Source organism: Tenrec ecaudatus, chromosome 10 (genome assembly GCF_050624435.1).
Source record: "Tenrec ecaudatus isolate mTenEca1 chromosome 10, mTenEca1.hap1, whole genome shotgun sequence".
Lineage (NCBI taxonomy): Eukaryota > Metazoa > Chordata > Mammalia > Afrosoricida > Tenrecidae > Tenrec > Tenrec ecaudatus.
In genome coordinates this window covers 153,462,404-153,475,289 of record NC_134539.1, presented here as the reverse complement: position 1 = coordinate 153,475,289, position 12,886 = coordinate 153,462,404, and the positions used below count along the sequence as shown (strand labels likewise).

The 12,886-nt window shown below is 59.4% G+C and overlaps 1 protein-coding gene across 1 annotated transcript in view; it reads right to left on the bottom strand.

The window, feature by feature from the left end:
* MYO15B (myosin XVB) overlaps positions 1 to 7,326 on the bottom strand; it is a 30,893-nt gene extending 23,567 nt beyond the window's left edge. Inside the window, exons 1-13 of the mRNA XM_075559695.1 lie at positions 6,253 to 7,326; positions 5,219 to 6,153; positions 4,753 to 4,816; positions 4,330 to 4,439; positions 4,079 to 4,157; positions 3,698 to 3,823; positions 3,348 to 3,451; positions 3,170 to 3,233; positions 2,910 to 3,023; positions 2,677 to 2,838; positions 1,702 to 1,815; positions 1,554 to 1,612; positions 1,336 to 1,468 (exon numbers count right to left, since the gene is read on the bottom strand). Coding sequence (XP_075415810.1) covers positions 1,336 to 1,468; positions 1,554 to 1,612; positions 1,702 to 1,815; positions 2,677 to 2,838; positions 2,910 to 3,023; positions 3,170 to 3,233; positions 3,348 to 3,451; positions 3,698 to 3,823; positions 4,079 to 4,157; positions 4,330 to 4,439; positions 4,753 to 4,816; positions 5,219 to 6,153; positions 6,253 to 7,326 — 3,138 coding nt within the window. The remainder of the gene's footprint in view (positions 1 to 1,335; positions 1,469 to 1,553; positions 1,613 to 1,701; positions 1,816 to 2,676; positions 2,839 to 2,909; positions 3,024 to 3,169; positions 3,234 to 3,347; positions 3,452 to 3,697; positions 3,824 to 4,078; positions 4,158 to 4,329; positions 4,440 to 4,752; positions 4,817 to 5,218; positions 6,154 to 6,252) is intronic.
* Between the last annotated feature and the right edge of the window lie 5,560 nt (positions 7,327 to 12,886).

Below are 12,886 nucleotides of genomic sequence, written 5' to 3'. Positions count from 1 at the left end.
GGGAGCCAGGCAGGGCTGAGGACAGGCGTACAGGTCTGGGTCCTGCAGTCCCCTCCCCTAGGGACTCCCCTGCTTCCTTCAGGGAGGTCAGGGCAGATGCTGGCACCATCGGTCAGGTGCAAAGGTGCCCGCCTTGCCCAGCTCACGCTTCAGCTCTCGCCCTCTAGACCGCTGCTACTGTGAGCCTCCGGCCATGACACCTTGCTGTTTCTCCCGAGCCCAGGTCCTCAGGAGATGGACCACATGCCTCCTCTGGCAGGAAGCCTTCCTGTCTTCCTCTCCTTTAGACATAGCTCCTTTGGCAGCCCCCCTCCACTTTCCGAGTACGTGCTAGGCGTCCCCCATCAGCGCAGCATTGCAGAGTGTGAGGTTTGCAACACACGCACAACACGAGCACCCCATACACTTGCCCTTTCTGCACCCCCACCTCCCGCCTCAGGGACACCTGAGGGGGGAACCCAGAGAGCACACTGTGCCCAGTATGGTGGAGCAGGAGGCGGTGGGTGGTGCTCCCCCAGGGCCACCTCCCCTCCGCCTCTCCCACATTGCCCTGAAGAGGTGCCATCTTCTGCAGAGTGGGACAAGAGTCTTAAGACACTGGGGGCCGCCCCTCCTCCCTCTCCTCGCAGAGTGTGGGAGGTGGGGGCAGGGAGGCGCTGGCTGTCCTATCTCCCCCTCCCCAGGCTCCCCAGGCTGCTGGAGTCTGCTCAGCTGGCGGGCAGCGTGGGGCAAAGGGCTGCACCCACCCACCGTGCTGGGCTCCCTCCTGAAGAAAGCTACCCTTGAGCCCTCCACCTACCTACTGGACGCAGGTCCTACTTTGACCCCAGTCTACAGACATACACACTGCACCGCAGAGAGGCTTGCTAACCTGCCCAAGGTCACGCAGCGTGTGAATGACAGGCCTGCAGCCTGGGAGGTGGGGGGCATCCAGAGCCCCTGCTCTCCCCCCGGGCTTGCCTGCGAGAAAGCATGGGGGGCTGGGGGCAGGAGTCCCACTCTCACCACCGAAGTCTCGAGAGCTCCTTGTCCCCAGGCACTCAGGTACCGGAAATGGTGAGGTGCTGCTTGGACATGTAGGTGGACATAGGGTGGAAACTTCCGGGTGGTGAGAGGGGCACCCCAAGTCCTTTGGCATGCTGACTCCTCACCTAGACTGCCCAGTCTCCAATATGCGGGGGGCCTCTTTCCGCTTAATCTCTGCACCACCCGCCCCGGCCCTGACCCAGCCCAGCTGCCACCCCACGGATGGAGGCACCACAGAAGAGACATGTGCCCCCACAGGGGCGCTGGGCTCCCCAAGTACACCGGGATGGGAGGGACCCCAGGGGTGACCTCGAAGCCGTAGATGTCCACAACAGTGACAGTGCCCACGCTGCCTCCATCCCTGGGCGCTGCTAGTCGCGTGTTCACCCTCCTCTGGAGCCAGTCAAAGAGCCGAGAGTACAGGGCCTTGGCCAGGGTGTCCCTGCAGACGCTGTCTGTGAGCAGCCCAAGAGACCACTTACGGCACCAGGGCCACCAGGCCCTCCCAGCCCCAGGCAGACCGCCACCTGGCATCCATGGCGCCTTCCACTGGCAGGGGGCGTGAGACTCGGCCGTAGGGCGTCTCCTGGGGGCACAGGACAGGCCCGTGGGGGTGAGTGTAGCCCTTGGCACGTGCGCGCAGGTGGTTTGATTGGCCCGGACCCTCGGACTCACCAGGACCCTCTGAGTGACAGCACCCTCCAGGCGGTCAGGCGGCACCCTGAGCAGTCGGGCTGCTGTGTGGATCTCTGCCCAGCTGGACACGGCTGCCACCTCCCTGGACTCGCGCTGGGCAGAGAAAGGCAGGGATAACAACACGTGGTCAGGTCCAGGCAGATAAGAGCTGGTCCTTGATATCCAAGCAGCATCCCCACTTCTTCCTCTGGAACTGGGTGGGCCAGCCTGGGCTCTGGGGAGCCCAAGAGTCTGAGGCACCGAGTTTGAGTCCCAACCTCACTTCACTAGCTGGTTGGCTTGCACAGTCTCCTGTGCCACCCAGCCCCACGTCTTGATGGCTGCCGGCAGAGTGGCCATGCTCACGCGTGCGTTGTCTTTGGAGCCGGTGGCATAGTGGTAGTGGTTACACATTGGGCTGCTGATTGCAAGGTCAGCAGTTCAAGGTCACACGCTGCTCTATGGGAGAAGGATAGGGCTTGCTACTCTTACAAAGTGTTACAGTTTCGGAGACCCCCAGCGTCAGTTCTACCCTGTCCTGCAGGGTCACTGTGAGTCGGCATCGACTTGATGGCAGTGAGTCTGGAGGTGAGAGCTGAAGTGAGTTACACAGCGCAGGAGCCCTGGGCAGTGGGAAACACATTGGATGCTAACTGAAAGTCGGCGGTTTGAACCCACCTGCCGCTCCCTGGAGAAAGGATGAGGCGATGTGCTCCCAGAACGACTGACCGCCTCGGAAACCCACAGGGGCAGCTCTCCCCTGTTCCCAGGGCACTGGGAGTTTGAATCCATTAGTCCAGGGCAGTGGGTTAGGTTCGGGATTTAGTGGGACTGTATGGGGCCTCAGATGGAAGATACAGGTCTCAGTTTTCTTATCTCCAAAGTGGGGACCTGGGTGCTGTCCAAGACAGCCTGACTGCGCCTGAGAAGCGGGCTACGGCGTCGTGGTCACTGCCCTGCCCCAGGGGTGCCCACCTCTGAAGAGGAGAAGCAAATATTGCCCAACTGCAGGATGGCGGCCAGCACGGACCAGACTGCGGCCAGATCCTCGGGGCCCAAGCCCAGAGCCTGCAGGGCCTTCACCAGCCGCTGGAAATTCTGGGCGTCCTCCTTGCCCGGGAGCCTGCAGGCCCGGCCCTGTGGAGCGTAGCAGTGAGAGGCAGGCCTGGCCCTCCCTGGAACAGTGTGTAGGTTGTGCCAATGCCCACCTGATTGAGGTAGTAGTAGGTCTCGGGCCCCTGCAGGGAGAGCTGCTCCCGTTCCCGGGGGTCCAACCCCACCAGCAGCTCATAGAAGACATGGAAGCCCCGTTCAGCCTGGGCCTTGGGGAGAAGTGCTGGCTGAGGGGGAGCAGTGGCCTGGGGAACGCAGGCTTGTGGGCCTAGGACCCCCACCCCCTATATAGTGGGCCTTCTCATTGTTTTTAATTTAGGGGGCTGGAAGGGAGTGGGGAGCATGGAGACATTACCTGAAACACCACCCTGGAGGCCTCAAGCAGGTAATGTGACACTGAGGCTCCTACAATGACTCCTCTGTGGGCACAGGAGACCAGGTAGCGAGTGCCTGGGCTGTGTACCCACCATGGGCTGACCCCAGGGACGAACAGACATGGGCTCCCCTGCGCCCACCTGGACCCTGCCACTCACCCCTGCAGGAAGAGGCACGAGACCTGGCCCGAGCGGCTGGCATTGGCGTTGAGGACTGTCTTTGCGTGGCCAAAGCTTGTGAATATTGGTAACACGTTCTCCAGCTGGGGGAGGGGGTGGGTCATCGTGTACCCCAGGAAGCACAAAGTGACCCTGAGTTAGGTACCCCAATTGAGAGTGCTCTATGACGGGAGGCTGTTCTGGGGCCACAGAGGGACTTGGGTCCATTAGAACAGCCTTCCCACCCTGTCCCCAGAAGCCAGAGGTCTAATGGTCACCCTCCTCCTAGCCAAAGGGCAGCTCGTCCAGGATCACAGGCCCCCAGGCCACAGGCTCCTGCAGCACCTCACCTGGCACCTGCCCCTCGTCTGCTCCTGCTCCAGGCTGCTTAGAAAGTACATCACCTTCCTGGCAGTCTCTGTCTTCCCTGAGCCGCTGTGACCGCTGCAGGGGGCAGTGACAGAAAGTGGAAGGGTCTCCTAATGTCCCTTAGGAAGAAGGGATGTGCCCACCTGGAGGAGACACCTCCCCTGGAAGAGGCCCCCAGCAATACAGATGGATGTACTCAGAGGCCTGGAGAAGAAGGGTGCTGAGATCCCATGTTCTAGTCCAGAGTTGCCACCCTACAGCAGACCAGACCTCAGGACCCCTCCTCGCCCCGGCCTATGACCTGTGGACACCCAGGCAGGTGGTGGAGGCTGCCCCAGGTGCAGTGAAAGGGACAGCCCAACCCACCTGAGGAGGATGCAAGTTTCCTGCTCAGTCCTCTGAGCCTGGCTATGGGCTGCTTCTGCGACAGCAAAGATGTGTCTGCGGGGTAGAGGTAGGGATAGGGGAGATGAGAGGGTGAGAGCTGGGCATCGGGGTGCCAGCTCTACATGCAGGCAGTATGTGCCCTGTGTGATGTGGGATGTGTCAGTCAGTGGGCCATGTGTCTCGGGCTTGGTAGCCTGAGCAACGATCTAGGGGCAAAGTCACCTACGGGGAGGTGTTGGGAGCCTTCCCGGGGTGGTAGCTGGCCAGGATCTCAGGTGTGAAGAGCGGCAGGGGCTGATGGGGGTTCAGAGCAAGTAAGAGAGGCCCCCCAAAGGTCTAGGGAGGAAGGCAGAAGGGCGCATCACACACAGCATAGAAGGGACCAAAGACCAAACCAAACTCACTGCCCTCATAGTCCCTGCTCCACCTCTCCCACCCCCTCCCATGGACAGGAAATGCACATGAAAATGGAGTGGGGCTCTGATACCCCCCAGTCCTGCCACCCTGGTCCCTCCCCGGGGTACCCAGAGAGGGCTCACCACCCACCCAGGACAGGAAGAGGAGCCCCCGGGGTGGTAGAGGGCCCTCTGTCCCCAGGAGAACGGTCACTTCCAGACCAGAACCCCTCCTCCCCGCAGGGCCCCCATACATAGATGCGGTTTCGGTGAAACCTCGTCTTGAGACACAGCAGCACGGAGCTATCACACACCAGCCTGTGGGAACAGTGGAGTGGAGGGACAGGGAGTTGAGGGGTCTTGGCTAAGCTCGCCTGCTGGGACTACTACAGGCCAGTGGCCAGCTGAGGCAAGCTCTATGGGTCTTGTCACTGAAATAGGAGACAGGCTGTTAAGCAAGTGACCCACCCTGAAGGAGTAACAAGCAGGACCAGGGCCCAAAACCAGAGGGAAAGAAACTTCATGCCAATTAGAGAGGGAAGTGGGGGACAGTGACCCCGCATTTCATCCAACTGAAAACTCTGTGGGGTGCACAAAGCTTTCCCAAATAGAACTCTATTGGGGGGATGCAGTTTCTACGTGTGGGGTCAGGGGGTATATTGTGGACACATAGCTCGGGGTCTCTACTCCTGGGGCAGCAGAGTCTGGGCCGCAGCTCACCGGAGCCGGGCCAGGTCCTCCGTGTCCTCAGGACCGGCATCCGGGGCAGGCGGCCCCTCTAGTCTGGCCCCACGGCTCAACTGCAGGTGCTGTTCCAGGGCCTCCTCAGCCTCGTCCTCTGGCTCCCACCGATCCCCTAGGGATGCGCAGGGGCCCGCGCGCCTCTCCCGCTCCGAGCGGGTCTCCAGGGTGAGCCGGGGCAGCAGCCGCTCGGAGCCCGGCCCAGGGTCCACGCGGGGGTCTGAGCCCTGCGCCCAGTGCACCGGGGCCTCGGCCTCTGGGGCCTCGGCCTCGGAGGCCTCGGGCTCCACCTCACTGCTGGAGGCTCTGTCTTCGAGTGGGGGCTCTTCGGAGCCCGTCAAGTCGGGGAAGGAGCAGTGGTGGAGTCCGGCCGCCCCTGGCCCACTCGCCCTAAGGCCCTCACTGTCCCCTGCAGCCTCGGCACGAGGGCAAACGAGCCGCTCCCCGGCGGCGGCGGTGTCCGCGATCGTCCTTGCCGGGCGGTGCATGCTCGGGAACACGACCGCGAACTTGGGGTCGCAGGCCGGGTCCTCCTCCGGCCTCGAGCCGCCGTCGGGGGCTGGGTCCTTCGCGGCTAGATGGGAGCTAAGGCCGGCGCCACGGGGAGCGCCGGGCTGAGCCCCGATGCCCGCCACACTAGCCAGGCGCAATGCTAGACGGCGCCGCAGCCCCGCCCCGCGCCCCTTGCCCCGCCCCGTGTCCTCGCCCCGCCCCTCGCTCGTGCGCGGCCCCGCCCCGCGCCCCTTGCCCCGCCCCGCGTCCTCGCCCCGCCCCTCGCTCGTGCGCGGCCCCGCCCCACATTCCATGCGGCCGCGCGGCCCGAGCCGCCGCCGCAGCCACCGCAGCAGACCCAGGGCGCGCGCCACGCATCGGAGTCGTTCTTGGAGCCCCGCGCGGCCGGGGCCGGGGCCGGGGCCGGGGCCGGGGCCGGGGCCGGGGCCGGGGCCAGGGCCGGGGCCGGGGCCGGGGCCAGGGCCGGGGCCGGGGCCGGGGCCGGGGCCGGGGCCAGGCGCCTTCCCATCCGAGCTTGGCGGGGACCCGGCGCCGAGGCAGCGGAGCGCCAGGAGGGCGGCCGGCAGCGTCGGGTCCCCTGGCTCGCTCGCCACCGGCTGCGTCATCCCCGGCACCGTCCCGACCTGGCGGCGCCTGGCTCCGGGAATCGAAGCCTGCACCTCTCTCGGCTCCGCGACCCCCGGCTCGCCCTCGGGCGGCGGTCCGTGGTTCCCCACGCCCAGTGCCGGCCTGTTGTCTGCAGAGGCCCGCAAGCTCCGGAGGCCGCGCGTGCGGCTGCTGTCCAGGGGGCTGGAGGTTGGACCCCCGCTACCTGGCGCGGCTGCTTCTGCCTCGGGGCCCCGGAGGCCGCGACTCGGTCGGGCCTGCTCCAGGCTCCAGTCCGTCCCGCCCCCCGAGTCCTCTAGTCTCTGGGGCCCCGCTTCCGACGACTCTTCCCCGCTTGGGGGCCGGATGCGGGGTTCCCGCGCGTACTCCGGCCCAGTTCTGGTCTGTTCTGAGTCCGTGTCCGTTCCCCGTGACTTGGGCCACAGCTGCGGGGCTTCGCCGCCCCGCTTGACCCCTCCTCGGGGCTCGTGGGCTTCGCTGTCCAGGCAGGAGCTGCCCCTGTCCCCGCCCGACGTGTCGCCATCGCGACCCCGGGCTTCTGGGCGGTCCCGACGGGTTGCAGCTCCCCGATCTTTCTTTCGCCTCCTGCGGCGGCCGCGCTTGCCCTGCCGCCCGTCTGCCCCCAGCCTCTGCTCCCCGCGCCCCCCTCGAGGCTCGCCGCTTTCCTTGGTGTCGAGACTGTGACTCTGCACGCTGCCTGGCCTCCCCGCGGACTCCGGCAGTGGCTCACCCCCTGACCCTCCGCTGCTCCCCTCTGCTGAGGGCTTCCGGTGGCCGCTAGGACCCCCTTGGCCCCTGGCGGTGTCCGGCTGCGTGGTGGGTCTGGCCCCGGGAACCTTTCCGCGGCGCCGTGGGCGGTCCCCGGCGGGTGCACGGTCGGCGCTGGCTGACCCGGACTCCTGCTCGCTGTGTGATGGCCGCCCCGAGCCTGTTGCACGCCGGGGCACTCTGCCTTTGCCTCCGTCCATCACGCGCCCTGGGAAGAGGGGCTGCCCAGGGATCTGGCCGCTCTGGGTGTCCGTTCCTCTGGTGGGGCCATAGGCGCAGCTCCTGCCTTAAGCAAGGGCATCAATAATGCAGGCGGCAGAGGGCCCTGACCTGGGCCAACAATGAATCCGAGGCCGCCCAGGAAAGAGGAGATGCTTAGGCCGAAGGCCACAGACCAGGAAGGCTGGAGCCCCTCCTTCCTCGATCTTCTGAGTTGTCCCAGGAGGCTGGAAGGGGCTCCTTCCACACACGGCCAGCGCTTCCTGAATTTTGTTGTACCCCGTTTCCAGTTGAAATTTAATAAAAATGTACCCTTTAAAGGAGCCCTGGTGGCTTGGGCTGCTAACAGCAAGGTCAGCAGTTCAGATCCACCCACTGCTCCTGGGGAGAGACGAGACTTCAACTCCCTTAAGGAGTTAGGCTGGGGAGCCCACAGAAGCAGTTCTACCCTGTCCAGTAAGTTTGCTATGAGTCAGGATCTCTTAGTAGTTAGTGTTTTGGGTGTGTTTTTTTTGGGGGGGGTGAGTTATGCTTAAACCTGGTGTAAACCAAAGCCCTTCATGCCATGGAAACTAACCAACAACCAACAAATCCACCATCACTCTAATGTGCATGATTTGGGGAATGTTTATTAAAAAAAAGAGGATTCATCATGTGTCTTGGTGTCACAGTGGTTAAAGCCCTCGGCTGCTAACTGAAAGGGCCTGCTTCCACCCCACCCATCCTCACCCCAGCCCCAGGGCGCCATGGGAGAAAGCGAGGGCAGTGGGCTTCCAAGGTCATGGGTACCATCATCCTGTGAAAGCTGCACCTCACATGGCCCTGTAGGCTCGAGCAGTCCTGCCTGCAGTTCTCCAAGGCTGCCGTCTTGGATTGTAACGGAGAGCAGTCACCGTGGGGCCAATTCCAGCACAGCAGACAGTAAGAATCTTCACCGAAACAAGCGGAGTGCCACCACGGCCTTCTCCCTGGAGCAGCGCACCTGGCAGTTAGAGTCAGGTGCTAAACCACTCACCCCACTCAGGCTCACTCACCTGTGGCCCCTAGTTCTGACTCACAATGAAGGCCAGGCACAAGAGAACAAAACACTGCCCCTGTCTGCCCCGGCGCCATCCTCACAATCATTGTTTGAGCCAGATGTTGCATGATTTTCACCCAACTTCCACTTGACCCGACCCCGGTGGCGCAGTGGTTATGACGGGGCTGCTAACCCTAAGGTCATCGGTTCAAAACCAGCCGCTCCTCTGGAGAAAGACAAGCTTTACCGTCTGGGAAACCCTTAGGGGCCGTTCCACCCTGTCCTAGAGGATTGCAAGGAGTCGGCATGGACTTGGGGTGGGGGGCGTTGAGTTCCACTTTACCAAACATCACTGTACCAGGAATTGGTCCCTCCCATCAACATGTCCAAAATATGCCCCTAAGGAACATTCTGACTGCCCATGCTGACCGATTCCTTTATTCTTCTTCGTGGCCCTTTCAATAGTCTTCACCAACACTTGAATTCAAATGGGTCAATTCTTTCCCATTGTCCAACTTTCACACCCACAGGCGGCCACTGAAAATACCCAGACTTGAGTCCGGCAAACCTTACTCCTCAAAGTGACAGGTTTTCTCTGTAACACTTTAAAGAGATCTTTTGCAGCAGGTTTGGCTAATGCAGTGGTTCTCAGCCTTCCTAATGCCAAGACCCTTTAATACAGCTCATGTTGTGGTGACCTCCCAACCATAAAATTAATTTTCGTTGCTACTTAATCACTGTCATGTTGCTACCCCAAAGGGGTCTCGACCCACAGGTTGAGAACAGCTGGTCTACTCGGATCCATTGCTTTCTTGAGTTTCTGGAAGTGTTGATGGTGGATCCAGGTAACATGAAATCCTTGCCGTCAATCTTTTCTCCATCTATCCTGATGCTCCCTGTTGGTCCAGTTATGAAGACAGTGATTTTATTTACACTGAGTTTCAATCCACACTTAAGTCTGTAGTCTCTGATGTTCCTCAGTGAGTGCTTCCAATCGTCCTTGTCTTCATCAGGCAAGACTTTGGAACCTATGTATGCAGGTCTTATTTGATAAGCCTTCCTTTGATCCTGATGCCCTTGATCTTCCTCAGACAGGTCAACCTCTCGGAGTATTTGCTCAGCAGAGATGGAGTATGGCGAGAGGACAACCCTGGCGCACACCTGTCTTGACTTTAAACCGTGCCGTGCATCCCCTTGTTCTAGTCAAAGGACAACCTCTGGATCTGCACAGGAGCACAATGAAGTGTTCTGGAATCCTCCCTCACAATGTTATCTAGAGTTTGCTATGATCCACACACTCCCGTGCCTTTGCGGCCAATAAAACGCAAGCAAACATCTTTTGGGTACTCTCTGCCTTCAGTCAAGATCTATCTAGCGCCAGCAATGATATTCCTGATTCCATGTCCTCTTCTGAATTCAACTTGAATTCCGGGCCACTCCCTGTTGATGTACTGCTCGGCTACGGCACGTCAGCCTGCAGACATCTGTGAACTCCAGCCCCGGCCTTCCCAACACCAGCCAAGGACAGGGGACCAACAGTTACCCCAGAGCCCTGACGTCCAAAAGCGTTGTTTAACCTGGAAAGAGAACACCAACATTTGCAACCACTGAAAGCCTTGATGCATAAACAAAGCACGGTATTCCACACGATGAATTATTCAGCGGAGGCGAGAAATGAAGTCCTGGTTCCTGAGGCAACGGGGAAGAGCTTGGAACTCTTTATGCCGAGTGAGAGTCGGACACAAAGGACACGTATGTTGTATGCCCCGCTTCCACGAAACATGTAGACTAGATAGACCACTGCAGAGAGACCAGTACTTATCAGTCATTATCTGGGTCTAGAGAAGGGGGAAGTTATTGCTGAAGGGGTACTGAGTTTCTGCAACTGGAACAATGTCACTGATGTATACTTCATATTACATTGTATAGAAGTACCATAAACCCCCGACATCTTTCAAGGTTTTAAAAGATGCTGCTTTGCAGATAAACATGCACTTGACCCAAGGCATGCTATTGTCATCTCACAGACCTGTAATCAGGAGCTCTGGTGTGGACCGTGTTACCAGGTGGGTTGCTAATGGCAAGGCCAGCAGTTCTAACCCACCAGCTGCTCTGAGGGACAAAGATGAGGCTGTCAGTTCCTGTAAAGACGCATCGCTCCAGGAACTCACAGGGGCAGTTGGACTCTGTCCTCCAGGGGCGCTGTGAGTCGGAGCCCACTTCATGGCAGTGGGTTCACATGCATGAGGAAGCTAAAGACTCAAAGCATCATTGGTGAATATTGAATGTGCTGTGACCTGCCAGGAGGAGGGGCCTGGTAGTGCGGTGAGGTACGTGTTGGGCTGCTAACCAGAGGTGGTTGGTGGTTCAAACCCACCAGCCGCCCCCCCCCCACTGATCATGGGTTCAATAAGCATAATTGTATGGTTGAGATATATAAATATTATATTAAAGTCATGGAGAGCATGAGCGATAGAAAAGCTATTACAATAAAGCAGTCAGACACATTTCATGGTAGCATGCTCACCACGGCTCCGCTTGGTGGTCCATGTGGAGAGAAGGGGAGGGGAAGGAGGGCAAGAGGAAAGGAACAGGGGAGAGGGAGCTGATGAGAACGGTAGGGGGAGAGATCAGCCAGAATGCTAACCCAGGCTTATATATCTTTGGGGTCATGCAAGCCCACTAATTACAGGTAAAGACAGGTGTGCAAGCCCACTAATTACAGGTAAAGACATACGTCACAGGAAGGGGTTGCACTATGTTACACAGCAGTGAGGGGGTGGTCTAGGGACATACAACAGAAAGAGGAGGGATTGGGGGTACACATGTGACAAGATGGGCAGACCCTAGATTCATGATGGCAGCCTCACCTTGGTCATCCTTGGGTGGCTTTGACCTCTCTGGGGGAGACAGACAACTACTGTCCTTATCAGAAGGGAGTGGATCCTACTTGTTGTGGGATAAACAGTGGTGTCTGCTGGCTCTAGATGGCTGATAGCCCTTAGGGAGAATGACCCCTGATCTACTCCTGATGACCTCCAAGTGTATAGTCATTTGCGAGCAGCTAAGTTTGGCCTATATTTGGGGGAGACAGCTTGGGAGAAATCCTTCTGTTTCCCACAGAAAAAGATGAGGGAGGCTGCCAATTCCCACAGAGATTTAGAATTTTGGAGACATTTTCTAGAAGCCTTTTAGAGAGGGGTGAAGAGTAAGTGAGTCATTGACTGGGGCTCACGCATGCAGAGTGGGACGCAATGAGGGGTCTTTAGAAACCAGGTGTCCCTAAGTGGTGCCAGTGGTCAATGCTCTCAGTTACCACCAGTAGGTCTGTGGTTGACCCACCCAGAAGCCCTTGGGAAGACAGGCCTTTCAACTCACTTCTGAAAAGCCAGTCATGGAAAACTCGAGTGCCCAGCTCCCCTCCGACCCCTGGGGATCTTCAGGGCTGGAGTCGACTCTGGGCAAAGAGCAGCAGAGCTACTTCTGGGCATCGCCCTCCCACGTGACATACCTCCCACGGCCTCAGTCCAGAGTCCAGTCTCTCCTTGGCTGTGGCCGGCCATGGCTTTTCACCAGCCCGCCCTGCCCCCTTCTTTAGGGAACTGTCCTGCTCTGTGTGGCTTTTGATCCTCCACCTCCTCCCACCCCCTTCTCAGCAAGTACCAGGATGGGAAGACTGGGGAGGAGCTGGGCAGCCCGGGGTTGGCAATCAGCACCCCCATTCCCTGAGTGGTCCTGGGCATGGCGAACCCAGGATTTCGGCGCTCAGCTCTCCTGGCCTCTTGTCACACTTCCTCTCCACTCCTTCCACAGTAGCCAAACAAGCTGCCTTGTCCTCTGCTCAGAATGGCCACGCACCACAATGCCCGCTGCTCAGTCAACTCCTGGCCACCTCGTCAAGCCAATGTCCCAGATGCACTTTCCTCACAGGCTCCTGGATTTGAGTTTGGTGGTGGGATTCTCGCCGTCCAGGAGGGAGACTCAGGTTCAATTCCCAGCATGGAGTTTTCCGACTAAGATGGATTAGGAAGAACGGCCTTATGGATGTACTGCCTCCTCCAGCCCACCCCCCATCAAATGGATAAAAATCTTATGACTCAATGGTTTAACCTAGTCGTGCACTGGGGCCACCATGAGTCATTTGCTGCACTAGCAACTGGGAGCCCCACAGGGGCAGTGTCCCAGCCACCTGTGAACCCCAAATGCCTGGCACATAGTAGATGCTCCACAAACCTTAGTGAAAAAAGGATATACCCGAAACAGAATAAACTTCAGGCTTATAAAGACCTTAAACAAACAGAACAAGGCAATGGCCCTGGGTGACCATCTTTCTTGAAGCTGAAGGCCACGTCTTCCTCCCAGGGAGCGGCTGGTGGGTTTCAACCGTCAACCTTTCGTTTAGCAGCCGGACACTTCAGCACCATGGGACCAGGCTTCGCCATGAGGGCCTTCATGAGTGTCTAAGCCCTCACCAGGGAGGGAGGGTCAGGCCTTTTGGTTTGGTATATAACTCCCCTAAGTTC